The 21,352-nt window shown below is 38.1% G+C and overlaps 1 protein-coding gene across 1 annotated transcript in view; it reads right to left on the bottom strand.

The window, feature by feature from the left end:
- RFTN1 (raftlin, lipid raft linker 1) overlaps window positions 1-21,352 on the bottom strand; it is a 97,658-nt gene that overhangs the window by 40,004 nt on the left and 36,302 nt on the right. The window contains exons 3-4 of the mRNA XM_074150701.1: window positions 16,055-16,241; window positions 3,774-3,882 (exon numbers count right to left, since the gene is read on the bottom strand). Coding sequence (XP_074006802.1) covers window positions 3,774-3,882; window positions 16,055-16,241 — 296 coding nt within the window. The remainder of the gene's footprint in view (window positions 1-3,773; window positions 3,883-16,054; window positions 16,242-21,352) is intronic.

The following is a 21,352-nucleotide window of genomic DNA, read 5'->3' as shown; positions in this document are numbered from 1 at the left end:
CTGGTGACGGCATTTGTATGCTCACTGAAGTTCACCAAGACTATGAACAGAGGGAACAGCAGTGAGAAGATTTAACAAACACTGTCTCATACGGCAGATTTTGCTGCAAGATAAGCATGACATTGGTGTTTCAAGATGTCAGTTGTGTTCCAAGCTAAACCGATCCACTGCTGAAAACACAAAACCAATGATTCATCTGTACGGCCTTAAGTTTGTTGGAAGAAATTAGCCTAATTTCTGAGTCAAGTAAGGACAGACCAGTAGGGAGAGGTCCTTGTCTAGTCAAAAAAACAAAAGGAAGACGTCTGCATTTGGATTTTCAGCATTTTTAAACCACGCTTTTCCATGCTTATCATACTTCCTCAGGGAAGGATAATGAGTCCACAAGGACAAGAAATATGAACTCTGCAATTGGGTTAAACTCAAAAAAAAATTAACATACAAGAATTTCCTTCTGACAGAGTATTATTAAGCAGGCAACCAAAGATACAAAAATGTGCTTCCTAAATTTTAAAAAGTCAGAACTGGGAAGAAATGGTAAAGAAACTATCTTCCATTTACTAACCTTCCATCAACACCACAAAGATGTGAACGTAGGAGCAAAACCTTCTGCCTGTTACAGTTCTTCTAAAGCACATAACTCAGATTGATGTGGAAAACAAGGGTCATGAGAAACATATTTGGCATTCATATATGACTGCGTATCCAAAATAACTCTTTTCTTGGGATGTCAGCCTAGCTTCTCCTTCCTTTACTTGTCTCAGCAGATTCAGGAGAACGCTCTCAGATGAAAAAACATGATAACAAGATACACAGAAATAAAGAGCAACTAAGGAAGCAATTAAAGGCTACTCTATTTTACATGAGACAGAAGTCGAAGTATTACAAAATACAGTATCTTAGAAGTAACATCTGTGACTTGCAACAATTTCAGAATGATCTGAGCCACAGTGATCAGAAGTTCAGAAGTTAGCTTTGCTCATTAAAAAGCAGATGAGCAAATCTTTAATCTCTGTTTTCCTGAGAGCTAGACAGGAGTGCTAATACCAACACAGCAGTAAAGTACACACGCAACAGTTAAGTTACTTCTTTCGTTACCCAGAAATTAAATGATAAAGACATCACGGGACTGTTTGAGCTCTCTAGGATATGTTGAGCTGCTGATCCACATTGATATGAAAGAACAAACAGAATATCAGGACGTCAACATGATTTTAAGGTACAGAAAAGCATATCCCGTGCAACATTATGTGCCCAATACTCAACTGTGTCCTGGTTTCCATGGCTTTTACTGTGGTTGGAAAACACAGTGCTGGCAAAAAAGTGCAGAAGAGAGTAGAGAGCAGGGACAGAGTCCTAAAGCATAGGAGGATCTCAGCAACAGAACACAGGTTTGACCAAAGAGTCTTCTTTGGCACTTCTTCAATGTTTTATAGTCAATGCTGACTGAGACACTTTGTTTCGGTGAAATATCCAGGTGAAATAACTTCCTTGTTTCTACTTCATTACTCTTAAACATTTATATGGAGTTACAGAAAAAGAAAAAAAAACATTACCTATGCTGTATGCCACTGCAAAATTGTTTTGTGTTTGCCAAGACCAAGCAGTTAATATTCAACATGACATGCATTTTCAATGCAACAAAAAGAAATGAAGTTATTAAAATTACATCCTTGTTCAAACTCCATGTGAACAATACTTGCTCAGTAGTGCATAATACAATTAATAAAATTAATTTTCTCAGGGTAGAGGAGTTTTTTCTAATGATTTCACAGTTGGAGAAAATTTTTACTTGTTACTTTGTTTTGAAAATATGGCTACTCTATTTGGTATCTTTTTTTAAAAATACAGTAATTTGCAATGCAGTAAGATGGTAAACCTGTGCTAAAAGCCTCTGTTATGAAAAGCTCTGTGATCAAGGATTTGCCTATTCAATTACAACACTATTAACTTCAATTGTATTCCATAGTTTGAGAAGAATTAAAGGGTTGTTCTTTTTTGAAAGCAAGTAATTGCCCTCTCTAATGGCTTTTTGTTACTAGTTTCTTTGAAGAATGTCCTTTATTTTTCATTTATTTTGTTTGTAAACATCTGTTTTATATGCCCTTAAAAGTAATGGACATTTTTGTTGCTCAAACAAATTAGTTAATACGACAATTAATTCCTACTCCCAAACAAGTCCTGTTTTCTGAGTTAGATTTACATAAAAGTGTTGAGACTTTCACAATGTGTTTAATCAGATATAGACAGTGACACAGCACACACTTGACAGCAACAGCTTCAAAGAACTTCAAATTCCTCTACATCAAATAACATCTGAGGATGAGCGACATACTCAGCCACAGAGAAACAGTAAATATACATTTTAGCTATTAAAATTTAAATTATTATATTTCAAAAGGCACCTTCATAACCTCATCATCAAATGGCTTCTACCAACAGAAACATTTCCATGTCTAGAAAAGCATTCTAAAGAGTCTCAGAATTGGATATTTATGGAAATAAGCTGACTCCTGGATTGTCATTTTGTTTTCATGTTAGCCATACTCTTTCTGAAGTTACAAATACAAAGCAATTTTCTGTTGCAATGATATAAAATTTTGCTACCAGTTGTGACAGGTAAGTCTATATTTCTAGTCTGTCTCAAAGAACTGAAGAACAAAATCAAACATGTTGGAACTGATACACAAGAACACCAGTTTTGCCTAAGTGTGAATATATTGACATAATTGAAGATAGTGCCAGAATAAAAGTGCAATTCCACAATAAACCCTGAAACGAAACTTAGACTCAAATTTTGGAATATTAGTAATTATTCAGAAAAGTTCAGTTTGTTCTGATACCCAAATGTACATATCTTTAAGTATGATCATGATGATCAGGTACTCATGGCTGCATTACTTTTAATCCAGCTTTTACAACTCATGGTAAGAAGAAAAGATTGAACATAAGTGCAGTCTGTCAAGCTAATACAGCCTGCGCTGAAATTTGTTCTACAAAATTTTCTTAGCCATTATCACTGCAAGATGGATTAAAGCTAGGAGAGCGTGCCTACTCACACTATTCTTACACCATGTGGCTAAGTAAATATAGAATTTAATGCTAGTTTTTATAACATGCAATAGGACACAACAGATGCTGCAAAATTTGAAACATGCACAATGAATCTGTCTTCACTAAAATGGACACAACCTGCTAATTTCCAGTCTGGCAGAATATTACAGCATCAAAAATAATTTGAAAAAGAAAGCAACAAATAAGAATTGCAGTGTTCTTTTCAAATTCCCCAGTACATATAAAAGTTTATTGAAAGCAACACTATTCTGAATGACAAAGGTATTTAGGTTACCAGTACTATCTCTAACTACTAAAATCATGCGATACTGAAACAAAATGTAAATAATCTGGGGGATTCTGGGAGTTAATAGTTCTTTTACCTCCAGTACTGTCCAACAGGATATTTTTACACTAAAACGGAAATTACCTATATTGATTCAGCTTCAAATGTTTACACCATCACAGGACTGTCCGTGAAAGGACACCTTCCTGTGACACTACAAATCATTTTCTCGTAATAATATGATCAAACTTGCTTCCCTCAATAATTGTCCTTCAGATAATTAAAATTACAGAAACCCAAATTCTAGTGCAGTGTTACAACTGCACAAAATGTACACATATTCCTGTTGTCAGGCTGACAGAACTAGAAGCAGTAATTATAGTGCAAATAAAAGCATACTGTGTTTTGGTTTTTGCCTTTTTTTTTTACTCACTTTTTTAATAAAATCAGGTATCTCCTTTTTGTCTGAAAGTTGGTTTAAGTAGGAGCAGCACTCTACCTCCAAGACATATCCTTCACTGTGGACATCACCTTTTGGAGACCTAAAGAGACAGAAAAAAAGAATCAGTTTCTGTTCTTAATACTGGATACCCAAACATCCCCTTAAGAAGTATTTTCTATGGATAGGTAACCCTCAGACAAAACTTTGGTTCCAGCGCATTCACTCCATTGAGCTCAACACAGCTCTGACAAGCGACACCAACAGCGTCTCACCTACTTGCCAGGGAAGGAAATCACACTAATGACTTTGTATGATGGAATGCCTCAGGGAGTTACAAATTTCTGTATCTGTCCAAGAAACACTCTGTCAGCCTGGCATCTATGGCCAATGCCAAGGAGATGCACCAGGGATGTAACTCAGAATATGCAGAAAGCAGGTTCCAATGCAATGGGATGACAGATGCTCTGAGCCCCACAGGGCAGCCTGATGTAGGGTGTGTTTCACAGGCAGTAATTAAAGGAATCCCTTCTCTTATCTACCACCATCCTAAGTCAACATTTAAAAATCAAGGACTAATCAAAGTAGTCTTTCCTTCAGTCTTACCTTATGCTGTTGAGAAACATAAAGCTATGTGTGAAACCCCTTCTCTTTCAGAAGACACTAACTCTTAAAATAATCCAAAGCCCATGGCATCTGCCACATACACTGCTGAAAAAACCAGCGCTGTAGGAACATGGCATCAGACAAAATATGCCAAGGGAAAGTTTGGAAGTTATCCTGAATGATCTTGAGAAACAGTCCGTAGGTGTGTGCTGCAGGGCAGTGCTACTGAAGGCAGTTTTCATCTCCTTCAGACTCCCATGAATGGAAACTGATACGCCTGATCAATAGAGGTAATCTAGAGAATCATTTGTTTTATCAGTTCTTTAGGAGAACATATGGAGGAACATACAAAAACAAAAGGTAGCCTATAATTCTTGGGAGTAGTAACGAAGTAGTTATCTCAACATCCCATATGGAGAATCAAAAGATCTAGTCTGAAGCGAAGAACTAACCCTGGCCAGCAGTCACTTGATGCACTGGGTACCTACAGGACAGGAAGAAAGGTGCAGAAGTTTGAATCCAGAACGCTGAGGAAGCAGCCAAACAACAAAACAAGGGCTTTGCAGGCTTGCTATACTCGCCAAAGCAAGTCTGTGTAAAAGCCCTGTTCTGGGGACTAAGACTGTGACACAAGTAAAACACACTTCAGCTACAGATGGTCCCAGGGGCTTTCCCGAGATGCCAACAGTGACTCGGAGCCGTGAGATGCGTAGGCTGCTGACTGCAAACTGGCAGCGTGTTTCCTAGGCAATACTGCAGAAATTTTCTGAAGTATCACATGACACTGTATTTGGTACTTGGATTTTGTACTTTCACACTCTCACTTCATTTCTCTCATACGTGAGACAGGCAGGACCAGACTGTAAATTGTTTGGGAACACTAAAGTCCTCTCCCTAATTGTTTTTTCCCTCCTTTCTATGTTCTTCTCATAACTTGTGGTCCCATTCTGTTCTTGGTTCTGGACAAAATTTTTAACAAAACATTGGTGCCCATGGAAACTCTCCAAACACCTTTATAGAATGTACGGAAATCACTATTGAGGGACTAAAAGTGTTCCACCATCTACTCCTCTCTAACAGGTGTACAGAAATTAATTTTAGCAGCAAAGAACAACTTTGTCAAGGAAAAAAAAAGACAACCCAAAATCATTTTGTGAGGGACAACAAATGAACTGCAGGCAACCATTTTTGCTGTTCTAGACAAAGTCCTAGGTAAGATAATCTATTCTCTACAGATCAGATTTTCCACCACAGATGAACTCAATGAATTCAAGAACATAAAAATAAAGCTAAGAAAGTCTTCCTGCTACAGTACTTACTACTATACCTATGTTTTTTTCTAAAATGTGAGTAACTGGAAATGTAGCCCTGATGTTATCTAGTCAGATAGAAATAAGTAGGAGCTCGGGCTCTCCAATGCTTTAGCAATCAATAAACCATCCAAACTGCCACTGGATATTGCAATGCAAAGTCCACACAACATCAAGCGGAGCAAACACAATCCTCCAGTGCTTTGCTTGTTGTTTAATTACAAACCAGAAGTGGGTTACCAGGAACAGGCAGCAAGGAACCAAGCTCATTTTAGAAAGCCAGCCCCATTCTGGGGGGACAACGCTAAGCCTCTAACAAATGTGAGAACCAAAACGCCTCCGCCAGTTTCCTCGCTGGGACGACCCACTGCACCCATCACAGCCCTCTTCCAGCCCGGCTGAGGAAGCCATACTCCTAGCCCAGAGACTTTGAAATAATACAGCTCAAATTCGAAGTTAATATATCAAATCCCAGAAATTAAGTCTGTACCATGCTATTTCTGTGTCCACTCTTTCACCAAGGCCTGTTCCTTACATAGCAACCAGGTCTCTGTGCAGACTGCAGTGCTGCTATACATACTTGCTGTGACAAACATAAAAACTTACTATTCTCATTGCTCCAAAAGAACAAGATAGACTGTATTTTCATGTTTAAACCCACTAGCTACCTGTAAAAACAAATTATTTTCAACCTACATAGGTGAGTTTTATACACAGGTGTAAGGGAAAAGGGAAGTTTGCCCTTGAACCACTTTCTCCTAATTCCTCTCCTCCCACTCAACAGCTCCCTGGACTCTGATTTTGTGCAGTTTTTGGAGGGCCTACTTCCAACTTCTTTAAAAGTTAACTATGAGTTATCTGAGATACAGATTATATCCATAAAAATATAGTGATTCTTACTGCAATTGCTTAAAATGACCTGTTTATTTTTCGTCCTTTAACAAGCGCTTTGAAATACACTTGCTGCTTGTAAATATTTAAGCAACCAGGAGACAGTGAATTCTTCCTCGAAGAGGCTCAGAGCTGCCTCTGCACTAGAGCTCATAAAAGAAATTGCATCAAATACCATTGCACTCTGTTAGGAACATTATTTCACAGAACACACATTAACAGATCCTGCTAAAGGCAATAAAATCTTTAGTTAAAATCTTCCAACAGAAGAAGTCTGTATTATCAAAAAGTATTTTTCCGTGCTTTCAAGTAAAATATGTCCATATATGTTAAAGGCAAGTCTTTGTCTATACTGATAGTTTTCACCTTTTTAGGAAACATTATGAGTCTGTTATTCTGTCAAAAACAAACAAACAAAACAAAAGCCATAGCTTCTCACATGACAACAAATAGTTGTGGATTTCACAGACCACAAAAATAATTTTCTGAGCAAATCCAGGTGGGCAAGAAATTATTTCCAGCTTTTATTTCCAGCTTCTATACAATAAGCAATGGATTTCATAAATTAATAGTGAAGTATTTAACAAATATCATAAAAGTGTCTCATTAAACTCTTTGAATATTAGCATAGCTGAACAGAAGTAGCTAAATATAGATACAGGTAAATTCTATACTGAACAGAAATTATTATCTTTTATTTATTTATTTATTTAATGGGACTACTTTTAGGACCACTTTCATTAGAGACTATGAATTAGGAGCCCCCAAAAGACGTACATCTATCAAGATCACAGAAGTCAGAGGAAAAGTCAAAAGCAGAGCTCAGATCTCCTGACTCCAGGCTTGTTCCTGCACTTGCATCCCCCTCTTCTCTTCCACAGGAGGACCAATATCAACCATTTGAGAAACAATCCAATAATCCATACTCTGGAGTCTCTTATCAGTTTGACAGCACAGGAAGTTACTCGGAGTCCAATGTATAAAATTTTTTAAAATTAAAGCAATGGTTTTATAGAAAGTTAACTTCCACTTCCCCATCATAAAATATTTCTCAACACAAAGTGAAAGAGAAATGCCGAGATGAGTTTAGTCAAAAAAATGTGTGAGCCCCCTACAGTTTGAAAGATATTCCTTTTCTTCTGGATTTACAGTCAGCAATTTCTTTCTCTTCTTTTCCTCCTCCCAGGCTGGAAAACTGAATCTTCCTTCCTTCATTGTCTGCAAACATTTGAGGTTTTTTATTACCTACGTTCCTCTAACAAAAAATCCCTGGGCTAATGAAAAATGGCCCAGTCCTGCAAGAAGCACACCTGGATACAGTAATGCTGTGCTCTTCTTGGAAGCTAAGATGAACCGGAGCAGCTGGTACACCCTGACTCATTATCAATGCTCTGTACTCACTATAACACATTTTGAGATACCCGAGAGGAAACAAAAGGGACACAATGGCGAACAATGCCATTGCTTCACCTGCAGTGGGAAGGGCCATCTCCTGCCCACCACCCAGGAGAGGATAACCACTGGTTAATTGTGGAGACCGACAAAAAATTTCACTGTCTCTTACACACCCTGGGCTTTCATTTGTTTTTCTTCTGTTGTTATATATCTCATAATTTGTTTCTCTATTTTTCCACAGAAGGATTTTTCTGTCACTGTAGGTACCCCCAGTGACCACCATGGACAATGTTAACCAGGGGGTGGCAAAGAGCGGAGAGGGAATTTCGGCCTATGTGGTGCTGTGCAGAGGGATGGCATTTGCAGGCATGTTGAGGCTGGGGGTAGAGGGTCTCCTCAAATGTTACTGATATGGAAAAGGCTGAGGACCACAGACTTTAAAAAGAGTGGTGTCTTGGATCTTAAATAGGACCTCTAGTGCCACTAAAGACGAAAAAAATACATAGAATAAATAAGATTTTTCACTTATAATTGGACGTTCACTGGCCAAAAATATTTTATGATGGTTGTTTCAGTAGGTTGTCATTTCCTGCACAGCTGTTCACAGTTAAGCGCCATTTCATGGTAGATAAACCATAACCAGCTGTAGAATACCAGTAACTTACACAGTAACTATTAAAGCTGACAACTTGGTGTCTGTTACAAACTGGATTTCCACTCCTTTTCAGATACAAGAAGGAAAAGAGGGAGCCAACATTTGGTCCTCATCTTCCTGAAGTTCCCCATGCCCATGAATTTGGAGAGGCAAAAGCAACTTGTAAGCTGCACAGACAATCTAAAATGACTATTTGATTAAGATGATGCTAGGAATGTAAGTGCAGTTTTGAGATTGTTCTGCTACATAGGAATAGCTCTACAGCTCAAAATATAACTGTACATTTATGGCAAACCAATCTATATTACAAAAAAAATAAAACCACATCAAGGTGATTAACATGAGCAGTTGGTATCCATACAGTTGCAGGTTAAAAATCTAGCAGAACTAGAGAATCTGAAAACCATGAAGGCAGCAATTAAAAACCCATCGGCTTTATGATGCCCACCCAAAAACCATACCATTTTTCATAAAAATAAAAGCAGGTACATTGTATCATAACAACCTCAACTTTTAACTTTATTACCTAAGCATTTTCTTTACTAGGAATTTTCTTACATAGGAGACCTTATCACTGGAATATATATTATTTGTTAGTAAAATTTATAAACTTTTTTAAACGACAGCATATAGAGGTTCTCAAGAAGGATTCAGGCATGTATGGATACATAGGCATCTTTAATGTGCAGTGTTTATAATTTTTAGAACACGGATGAAAGAACATTTATTTTGGGTCAATGTTAAAAGTTGTTGTGAGGAAATATGTATTTCTTTGAACTTGAAACAAATAACAATCTTTAAAAACTCAAGCCATTGTCCCTTGACTAAAGGAAGATATCTGTTGACTCTTGGGCATGGAATAAATATTATTTTTTCAGCAAGCTGAAATCAGCCTGCTGAGAGCAACAACACACACTGCTTTTGCACACAAAATGTGTTTGATCCTGATGCTCATGAAGGCAAGGTCAGACATTTGCCACCTTCAAGCCCAAATCCTACATGAAAACCAAGTAGATACACATATATATGCATACACACACACGCATTTACGTTTAAATTAAAAATATATCGTACCAATGCAAAGTATCCACCTTCTCCAACTCAGGCAAGCACAGCAGCACTGGAGGAGATCACTGGTACTTTTTGTCTGACTGTTTTGTTTTGAAATGGCTACAACTGGAATTCCCGTATTTCTGCGGGGATCCTGTGTAGCACATTCCAGGGCCCACAGCGGAGAAGGACGCTGGGAACAGTCAACGTGGAAGCAGCAAGGGTACATCATACCTTACCAACCTGATTGCCTTTGATGTTAAAATGAGTGGATTTATGGATGAGTGTAGGGAGGGCAGTGACTGCCTTTGATGGCAATTTCAGCAGGAGGTTTGGTATTGGCTCCCATGCTATTTGTACGCAAGTTAAGGGTGCTACAGCCTGGAAAACCAGATGAGTAAAAGTCAGCTCCATGGTTCATGGTGATGCCCTGTGTGGAGGCCCCTGGCAAGTGGAGTCCCCACCCAGGGGTCTGCAACCTGGGACCTGTCATGTTTACCACCTTCATTGATGACATAGAGGAGGGGATAAGGTGTGTTCTTGTCAATTTTGCAAATGACATCGGAGCGGTGGATGCAGCTGATGTGCAGAGTGTGTGCTCCAAGAAAGCTTGAGACCACTGTGCTTGCTTTATACAGCGATGTGCCACTGAAGGTCAAATGTGGCAAGAAAAATTTTCACATGGAAAATAAAATAATATTCACAGAAACTCAAAGACAGGCTTGCCAGAGAGAGGCTCTAGTCATGGCTCAAGGCTCTATCCACTGAATTCCACACAAAGTCAGAGCAAGAACTCCCTGTTTCAAGTACCTATCAAAAAAGCTTGAAGAGAAGAAAAGCTTTTTGGGACTAGAAAGCATCTCAAACAGCTAAGAATCAGAAATTTGATAAATTATCTGGATGTTTTTAGAAACATTTTCCTTTGCCTTTGCAAGGCAAATGTGCAAATCCAAATGGCAGAGGACCAAACCAAGACTTCACAAAGCATAATGCTTCCAGAGGCTGCTGCTTCTTCCCAATGCAAATATATCTTTTCATACTTCATCAGTTCCCTGGTATAATACAGTTTTCCTTCCTTTCATGGAAAGAGCTGTTTGCTACTATTAAAAAGGGAGTTTAGTATGACTGGAAAAAGACAGCGTGAAAGAACTGGTCTTTCAGGCATGAAAATCAGGATTTCCCCTAACTTAGCTGCCTGAAACCTCCAGTCAACATAATTAAGCAAATATCAAGTGGACCCTGACAAATGCAAATGCAAACATAGCATCAAACAAATAACACAACTACTAATGTCTTGTTCAAGCCATTTCACAATGTATGTTTAAGTCATTTCAATCTTTTGCATTTACATCATGCTACGTTGCATTTTCTATGTCCAGACTTTCTGTAAATCCATTTTCCATATTTACTGTAAATCCAGACTTTAAATGACACAGAGGACACAAAAATCTAGCTCTATCTCAGAAGCTGCCATTAATTGAAATCACTTGGAATTAACATTGCATACCAGCAAAAAAAAGAAACTGTAAAAATCCTGTTTTACTATTAAACTTTTGAACTCAGTCTGTCAAATTCCTTTGCAGATAAATAGAGTTATTTTTGGCCAAGTGATGAATGTTTGCATTTCATCAGGATTAATGGATATAGGGAAATTATAGAAATAGAATCAGAATCATCTCATCAAGTATATCACTGGCACACCTGACACCTCATTATTTTACAGAAAGGGAAAACAGCTGCAAAGTTGTTTGAGGTAAACGTAGAAGTCTACTGTAAAAAAATTATTTTTAATTATACTACTTACTCTACTTCTGCATGGCAATGTTTCCCTGCTGACTGCTTTATTGATCGGAGGCCAAACCTGTAGAAGGGTATGTCCTAAGACATAGATAGAACCACAGAGAGAAAGACCTCTCTGGAATTCAGTTTATATCCCCTGCTTCACTCCACTGTGGATAAATGGAGCATCTGCAAACATACAAACACTACTGTAAGCAGACAGTTTATGAGCCTGGACCACACATCTTTCCTGGTGGAAGAGAATGGAGCTTGCTTTCTGGTGCACAGTATTTAGAAAGGGAAATTTACACACTTTAATTGACATTGAATTTTTAAACTTTAAAACACCAGACAGGGGTGTCACACTCTAGGGAGCTGGGAATAAATTAAAGCAGCTTTGTGCTATGGTTTTGTAAATTTTGTTCAAGGGCTGACTTTGTGATTTCTGTGCAGGGAACAGGTTACCTGCAACAGACACAAGCTGTCTGAAATAGTAATGTGCACAAGACACCTAAATAGAGATTGCTATATTTAAAAATAGTGAGTATGGAAATAAAAAGGCAAAGAGAGAAAGGTCATTACACTTATGAAGAGCTAACGATTTCTGTTCCTCAGGGGAACGTAAGTGACATACGTGCTACTCTCCTTATCTTGGTTAGCCAGAACCTCCCAGGTGCACGGACCTTCCCCCGTCCCTTCCGCCAGCAGAGATACGCTGTCACACGTTCGCGCTTTCCAGGGTAGCACCATAAATCCGTTCTCATGAGATTCTTGTCTTCGAGTGTAAATCAGTGTGAATCAACTTTTCTCAAGTGTGAATCAATGTGAACAAGCAGGCCAGGGACTACATTTCACACCTGGAGCCTTCCCCATATTCAGCAAAAAAACCTCTAAAAACCTGGGCTTGAAGATTTTTCTTTGCGTATTTTTTTATGAGACACCTTCTCCGAGAAATCCAACCATCTCAGAACTCAGCACAGTCAGTAAAACAGTCAACTGCTTTTTAATAAAAAAATCCACTGAAATTTAAAGACTGAAACAGAAAATATTCACAGGAGCTTTAAAGTTATTATTCCTTTATCCGACTCTATTCTATTTGACTTTCAAACTGCTTCCAATCAACTGGTTAGCATTCACAATGCAATTAGGTGCTACAGAATTATTTAAATGTTATTATATCAAATTTAACGAGAGCAATGGCAGAGTCCTTCAGCTACTTGGCAGAGTACCTTCATGCCCAATGCCTTTAAGGAATTAAACACTCCTATATTTACTTCATTTACTTTAATTGAATATGACACTTTTTGCAGTGCAAACAAGTGCACTCTTGATCTAAAAAAAATAATTAAATCTGTCCTTTACTTTCATATTCTCCCTAACATTTCCAAGTGACAAACCTTGCTTTTCAATATTTGCAGCTTCCATATATGTTAGAAATGTGTTTCCTCAAAGGTGCTAGAGGAGGAACGACTCCTCCCTCCTCATTTACCAGAACTGATTAGGTAGCTAAGATACTGAAGCCACAGAGATACCAGTACAGATTAAACACAAAACTATCGCAGTGACTTTAAAAGTCACCTTAAATGTACAATGACATCTCAAAGTCACACAAAGTATTCTAAAACTCCAGGGCAATGGCAAAACAGGAGGAATAACACTAACAAGTACATTTTCCATGAGAATTAATGCATAACATGTCTAAGCACTACCTTTTCCATTTTATACCTGAACAAACTAAGGCACTGCAAATCTCAACGACAGCAGCAGCATGTAGTTCCTGACGCACATCATTTGCTGCAGCTGGTATAGCTTTTTCCTCCTTTGGAGAGGCAGTGCTATAAAACCAAGCTCACAAAACGTGAGTCAACAGTATTCACTCTAAAACATAAAACTGACATATAAAGGTGCAACACTGATTAAAGACTAATTCAAGTGTTCATTTCTGTCTCTGTATACACAGAATTGACATTACTGTACCAAAAAGGCACTAATACAACAATTTCATTTCTGTTGCATTCAGGCAACAAAAATAGCAAGGTGAAAAAATGCAGCCTGTATCTGCCAGACACTGACAGATAAAGTGTATAGTGTTGGAGCCAGCCGTGGTGAAACACCTGCAGCAAAAGAGGAGCTACAGCCTTAGGTGTTTTGTAGAAAGTGCCTGGGAAGCCTGAGGGTGAGTCCTACACTCAGGTACACAGGTTTTTATGACTCCTTGGCTCCCCATGAATGCCTGGCACCACCATCACAGAAAACAGAGGGGACCACTTTGTACTTCAGAGCATAAATGATGTTACTAGTGATGCTACAACTGTACCTGGACAGTTACTTACACTCTTAAAATCTTACAACAAAAATAAACGCTCCTCTGATTAACAAATATCCTAAACAGAAGTTCTACCCGAGCTCAATTCTTTTATACAGAGACAGCCTACAGATGCCAGACCTGATAGCCCTCAGTGAAAAAGGTATCATTTATTCTTTATCAGCAGTGTAATGAGAAAGGTTAATTAAAAAAAAAAAAAATTAACAATAAGTCTTTTTTTTCCTCCTGTTGCGTATTTTTTCTCCCCGGTTGTTAGTGGGATGGGATAAAGCCATAGTTCAAATACAGCTGGTCTCCATACAGGGCCCCGGTCACCTGAAACCTGTGCAACACCCACCTCTCTTCATTGCGCCTGGCAATGCAGACAGTCGTTGCACCCACACACTATGGAAGCAGCTTCTCCCGTACTCTCAGCCAAACTCGGGAACATTTAAACTACATGAAACATCAAACTGATGTCATTTCCCTTTCTGCTACTTCTCTGTTTTTTCTCACTGCACCAAGTCTCTTCTGCTTCCCTAGGCAGTCAGAAATGACAGATAAGGGAATGCAAAGAAATGGAGTGTGAATGTAAAAGGAAATATAATTGGTTCAAGACTCTCTACTGTCTTCAATTTTGTACAGTCATTTACAGCTGTCGAAAGTGTGTGAAACACTGGCACCCAAGTGAGTGAGTAGGCAATTAAGATTTTGTACTCTTTCACCATCACTCTGCACAGATGTAAACTACTGGATAGGGTATGAGACAGCAGTGACACACTGAGCACTCTGCCCTGGAGACCGTATTGCTCGGCCGAGAAGGACGCTGCTTTTTCCTGACGTGTCTTCACGGCTCAGTCCTGGAAGATGCTGAACCCTTGGGCCCCAATCCGGCAGAAGGGTTTAAGTGCCTACTTAACATTGCAAACTCATGCATGTAAATAATTTAATTATTTGCAGCAGGGTATTTTGTAGGCAGGGAATGCAAGGCCCCAAAACCAGGCAAGCTCAGCCCAGTATTACTCAAGAAGTTCAGCCAAACATTTTAGGTTTTGACCATAAAACCAGAAACCCTTTAAACAATAATACAAGGCAAGCCAGCATGAAGTTCTGTATTAATAAAACTAAAAGCAAGTCAAGGTAAATTGAGAGTTATTTTAGAAGCTAAAATTGCCTGCAACACCTATAATGCCTACGTATATTTGCTAATGAAATGCACAACTTTTCCTTAGGTCACAGACTGAAGTTCGACCCTGTCCGTAATTGCTACTGATTGATTACCAGGCTGTAGCAAATTGAATGGTGGTTTTACTTTAGTTTTATAGAGGTGCCCAGAACAGCTACATCCTTTCCTTCAAGCATCAGCACAAAGAGAGGGACTAGGATTTGCAAATGGAGTTTTAATTATCCCCCAGACTTCAGTACAGGCCACTGTAAGAAGGGGTGGACTGGGGAATGCAACTAATGTAGGAAAGCTGCACAGAATGGCTGCAACACCACAGGTAGTTGCAAAGTTGTGGGTGGTCAGATAACATTAAATTATGTTTTAAATCATTAACTGAAAATCATAAACATATGTTTATAGATACTCACATTTAAATTTTCTTCTGGGCTATTTAGCAGCATATTCTATTATTTCTTTTAAAAAATCAGATTAAAACATAAAAGAACAGTATTCCTGTTTGTTTATTCATCTTCAGACTTTGATTATGTAAAACATTCTTAATACATTCTAAGAGACTGAACAAAGCAGGAGAGTCATCTTTTTATTTAAGGAGTTTGCACTGACTGAAAAATTAAAAGAACTTGCATTGTTTAGAGGAAATAAGGGCCTTAAGTCTACACATAAATTTATGTATGCATTAGTGCTGCGGTTCTCAAATTAACTGCATTAACTATAACTGTCTAAACACAAAACACGCCTTTTCTAAGCAAACATTTCTTCTGTCTTAATTTAATCTCATAAATTCTTAAAGGGTACCAACAGGACCATCCTCACAAACTGTCAGACATCGGGGCTTCTTTCTTTGCCTCTCAGGACAACACATCCCAAAATACAGGGCATATTTTAAGTTGTTATTCTCCAAGTCGTCTGCCAAACTACAGATGAACTGTAAACATGAAGAACAAGTTAAGTCTATTCAAGCCCATAAAAAAAAAATTAAAAAAAAAATAAAAATCAAGTCTTTCACAGTAAACTCTGCTATAATTTCCTGATGTAGGTCAAAACTCAGCAGGAAATCACATTGTCTATTTTTATCCCAGTTTACTGCAACTGCTTTACCTTTCTGTTTTCTTGATAAGCACAGCCCTGAAGATTTGTTCCTGGGGAGATTTCTCTTTTTCATCAGTTGGTTGCACGAAAGGGTGGACAGCAGCCAAGACGAAGCCCTGCTGGTACAATTCTTGCAGCTGAGCTGGAAGATCACACAGGGAGGAGAGCTTGATTGCAGATGATCCTGGCAGCTCAGCTGGAAACAAAAAGAAATTGGTCAATAATCCTACACTGGACTATCATGTTTTTTAAAATCCAGGCTCTTCCGAGTCAAGCAAGCTTCCTGGTGATCTGCAATATTAACACAAAAATTGACCTTTCCATTAGGCCATTTTGTATTTCAGATTTTAAGCACGCTGTCTCGGAAAAGGACTTGTATCACACAAGAAACTGGTGCAATTAAACAAGAAGTCATACACATTAAAATGCCAAATTCACTACATAGTCTGGGAGAGACAAAGTGGAAGATTTAATAAAAATAAGGCAGTCAGTCATAAGTCATTCTAAGGTTTAGCAGTCGTTACAGTAATGCAAGCTGAAGAGAGCAAGCCATGAGTCAAAGATATAAAACAAGTGAAAAAAGATAGTCAATAATGGTAAAATATTCAAATTCAAAAGCATTGAACAGAAAGCATTCATCTATACAAAAGCTGTATTATCAGACTAAGAGATGACTGATGCAAAATGCTGTTGAGATCAACTATCTACCAAGGTGTCTGAAGTACTTTGTAGATATATTGGTAACGAGAACGCTAAGAGCAATGCATACCCATAGTGATGAGAAACCTTTTAGAACAGACTCTAGACTTTATACCTCAGGGTTTAAGCAAACCTATATATACAGGAGACGATTCCTATACATATTAGAGATGAGGATTAGACCTAGTGCATGAAAATAATCCATCCCAATCTGCTTACTGGGGGGCTTTATGCCTTCTTGGGAAGCATCTGATGCTGACTCTGGTCAGACACTTGACATACACACAGATACTGCAGCCAGTAAAGCAATTGCCCTTGTTTCCTTGGAGTCTCGTGGGCTCCTAAAGAAAATCCTATAAATCACCTAAAATAACCTTCCATTCTCTTCCTCTCTACATCAGTAATTCTTTACATGTTTTTCATATTTTATGTGAAAAGACATCTTTCTTTCCTGACCTTTGCCTCTTCATTTCCATCTCCCTTGGGGGATATTTATTATTTCATCCTAACCACGCTAGAGCACATACAGTGGTGAGGTGCTGGATGGCTTCCCCTCCCGCTGAAACCAATAGGTAGGGGATGTTGCAATAAACATGCCGGAGGTTCCCAGCACCTTGCAGGCCTTCGTTAAAAAAAGCGCTGGAGAACAGTGTGTTTTTATAAAAGACACCAGCTATGCAAAATAAGGTTTCATTGTACTCCTTTTTTTCATCAAACTGTGTGGCTACCCTTTATGAATAATGAAAGAGGTTATCAAAAAACTAATAAATATTCAAAACCAGTAATACAGATGAATAATTTAAATAATAATAGAATAGCTGTGCTTGGTATGCTTTTGCTTCATATAAGGCCATGTTCCAGAAGAGGATAATGGAACTTTTTGACCAAGAACTATAAGATGCAGAATTTCTATTATTTTTGCAAATAAAATGAGAAATCCAAGCAACATGTACATTGACAGAAAACAGGGCTCTACCTTCTACAACAGCAGACAAATAACTTCAGAATCATAAAAAGAGATGGCCCAATGAATAATGCATAATAAATAATAAAACTGGCTGTTACTTACTGGCCCCTACTAGGGCTCAAAATGGGTGAAGAAACCCAGATGTTAAAACTACTTTTTCCGTCTTGTGGCTCAGAGATTCCAACAATTTCAGACTACACAGCAAATATTTTAATTCATTAAAAGAATACGAAAGCCAGAATACCTTTGTAAACAAAGGTTTTACTTGAATACAATGGAATGACTAAACACTGTCCAGTAATGTTAATTCTGGTAATGGCACTTCAATTTTTACCAATCATCTATGAAAACTGATGCTTGTCTTGCATATGAATCTAGTATCTGGATTCTTCTGAGGATGCCTTGGTAAAGCTAGTAGATAGTCCAGTCATTAACATGGGAGAATAATTGCTTCCTCCTAAAAGCTAAACACAAGAGGAAAGCGTGAAAACGCATGTAATTGGAGCCTTGGGATGTACACTTGATGATTAAAAAAGAAAGGTAACAGAAAATAGAGCTGGGAGAGATTACCCAGCTAGTCCATCCTATTACCTAGAGGCAGGATCAGTTCTAGTTAAGCTATTTCTCAGTTTTTCTCATCTATTTTTAAAAACCTTTAGTAATCAGGATTCCACAAGCCCCATAACTCATGTTTCAATACTTCTCTATTTCTACATTCAACACCTTTTCCTAGCACCTGGCCTAAATTTCCCTCTCTGAAATTCAAGACTGCTACTTCCTCACTAGGATATTTCTTTTCTGTGTCAGCATTTTCCAACTCCTAATATCCGTCAAACCTCAATCTTACCTTCTTTAGACTGTACAAACTCAGTACTTTCAATGTTTCCTGTTCCCTTGTGTTATACAGATTTCTAAATAATTTTTGATGATTCTCTCCTGATTATCTTCACTTGACCCACACCCTTCTTCAAGTATAGCACCTAAGCTTCACCACAGTGATTCAGCACAAGCCTCATCACTGCTTTGTAGAACGGAAAAGCTCCTTCATGCTTATTATACATCCCATGTCAGCTTACATCAGCTGGGTAAAAAAATTATTTTCCTCACAACTAACAGTGGCCAAATGTCCCTGCCCTGAGTGAATTTTAGGGTTTTTTTCTTTCCATTTTCAAGAGCCATTCTGGATTCTGACCTTCACTTCTCAGATTGGCAAACCTCAATAAATATAGTCAGCAGTCTATTGCTGGAATAGTTAATGAAAACGGCGAGTTTGAACAGACTCTGGACAGAATCATTTTAAGTCTTACACTCAATACATCTTTTCGGCTTGATGTTCAACTACTGCTACTTTCTCCTTGGACTAGAGATCTTTCAAAAAGAAAAGACAGTTCCTGTTACACAACTGATGCCCACAAGGTCTCCGTGAGTTTCCAGGGTACACAGATCTGTGCTGTGCATTCTTGTTACTCTCCCACAGACTGGTTCATGTGATGCAAATTCCTCCACAGAAATCCCTGCTACTCATCATCCTCTGGGTATTTTATAAGTTATTTGTTCCAGGATCATCGTGGGCATTAAGTTAGGCTAACAATCATACAGTTCTCTTTAAAGTTAGGTTGGAAAGGGACATCACACCTTCCCGGAGAGTTACTTTCATCATTCAACAGTCTTCAAACTTAAATTACTTCTTCAGCTAATGCCTCTAAATTGCATACCAGTAGGTTCAACCTACTCAAAACCGCCTAATTTATAAAACCAGTTGTTGATCTAGTATTTCCTTCCTTTACCTTAGAAAAACGCTAACATTTTCCGAAAACCTTAGACAACTTCCAATAAAATCCATTAAAACTTAGTTTAGTTGTTAAAGAGAATTCTAATCATGCCACTTTCAAAAGCAAAAGGAAACTCAAAATTGTGTGTAACAGGGACTTGTGTAAGGTAAAAGAGCAAATGAAATACCAAATAAAATTTTGTGTAGCTTATCATAAGCCTCTATCTTGCCAAGAGATAAAGCTGAATTTTTTTAGCAGTCTTCATGTTGCTCCTGAAATGCAGTTAGCTCTAAGTTTTATATTCTGCACCTTGTTCCCTTATTTATTGTTGCACTTCACAACCTGACTTCAAGAGATTCCTTTGCTTATTCTGTCTACATCCAGACCAGTGTGTAAAAAACTTGTAAATGACAGATGTCGTGTTTTTCAATTTTGCTGAGGCTGACAGTGGAAATGGAAGTGCTGGCTGCTTTTGGAACTGATCACCAGACAAATTAGTTTGTTGCCTGACTGATAATTGAAGCTGAAAACACTTCCAGAAATGCTCAGATACATACAGAAAATTACAGCTTAGAAATCCTTCAAAAAGAAAAGAAAGTTTGTGTTACACAACTGATATCCCTAAGATGACTTTCCTGGGTCTAGGGACTTGTGCACTATTTGCTGCTAATGGAAAAACCTGACCAAACACTCACACTGTCCCCATCTTGCCACAAAAAAAAAAAAAAAAAAAAAAAAAAAAAAATCAATAAAAGGATTGAGTTGACATAAAAACCCACAGGTTGAGTCATGTATATTTGAAAGGAGTCATCTCTGCAGCTCCAAAAAGCAATTGATGGGAAACAGAGGAAGGTGGTGCAGTGTGCCACAGGGATCCTGAGGGACTGACACCAGGCTGAGAAATAGGGTTGGGGAGACAGGTACAGAGGAGAACTGGTTCCTCCTCTGCGTTCCCTCCCAGTGGATCATCCAGGGCTCCTACCACAGAGGCTGTTTGGTAACAGCCACCGACCAGCTTCAAACTGAAGCATCTTGTGACCTATGACAATTGTGCTACGTTCCATGCTAAGGAGGTAGAAGTATCCTGATCAAATATTAAGAGAAAAGACAGTTACAGTGACTGTCTACAACAAGTGGGCTAATTTTATTATGTTAAAACAATAGACTTGGGTACCTTTGAGATGCTATAACCCAACACTTTTAAGTAAGAAAGGTATATTATGCTTTATAAAATAAAGCACGGATCCATCTATGAGCTCATGCTTAATAAAGACAATCATCAACTACAGCACATTTTTATATAATATATATACTCAACAGGATTAGATGCTTTTAACTCTATTCTATTTCATAAGCAGCAATTTTCCCTTCCTGCTACTTACATTTATGACAAAGCTAAACCAAGCTTTATTGGTGTTTAATTTCTTTCTACTTGATTGATAGCTATGCTCCAGGAAAAATAAAATGTTAAATGCCAAAATGGCATTTATTTAATTTCTCTTTACTGAAATGGTCAAAGTCAGAGTAAAATTTAGGTCAGTTTCTCAATGCTTATCCTTAATACTTTATTTAAAAGTATGAGCATACAGTTCTACTCTAAATTTCTGTTATTCTGTGTTAGAAAGAAAACAAATTAAATGCTGGGATTTGTTGGTCTTCATTTTTTAACATGTTTTCCTGATTAAGCTTTTATGCTCTTATTCCAGTCACAGCTGTTGAAGACTGGCGGAGCCCTTAATGACAGTTCATATTACACATGAAAATGTTCCGCAAAAATATTGGACTCCTTTTAGCTAGTTTCCGTTTCCTTTTAAAGTTTTCACATTCATCTGTGTTTTCAAAGTAATGATCCTCAATTTATTATGAAAC

This window comes from Numenius arquata, chromosome 7 (assembly GCF_964106895.1).
Source record: "Numenius arquata chromosome 7, bNumArq3.hap1.1, whole genome shotgun sequence".
In the NCBI taxonomy this organism is placed as follows: domain Eukaryota; kingdom Metazoa; phylum Chordata; class Aves; order Charadriiformes; family Scolopacidae; genus Numenius; species Numenius arquata.
This window is presented reverse-complemented; position numbering and strand designations above follow the sequence as displayed.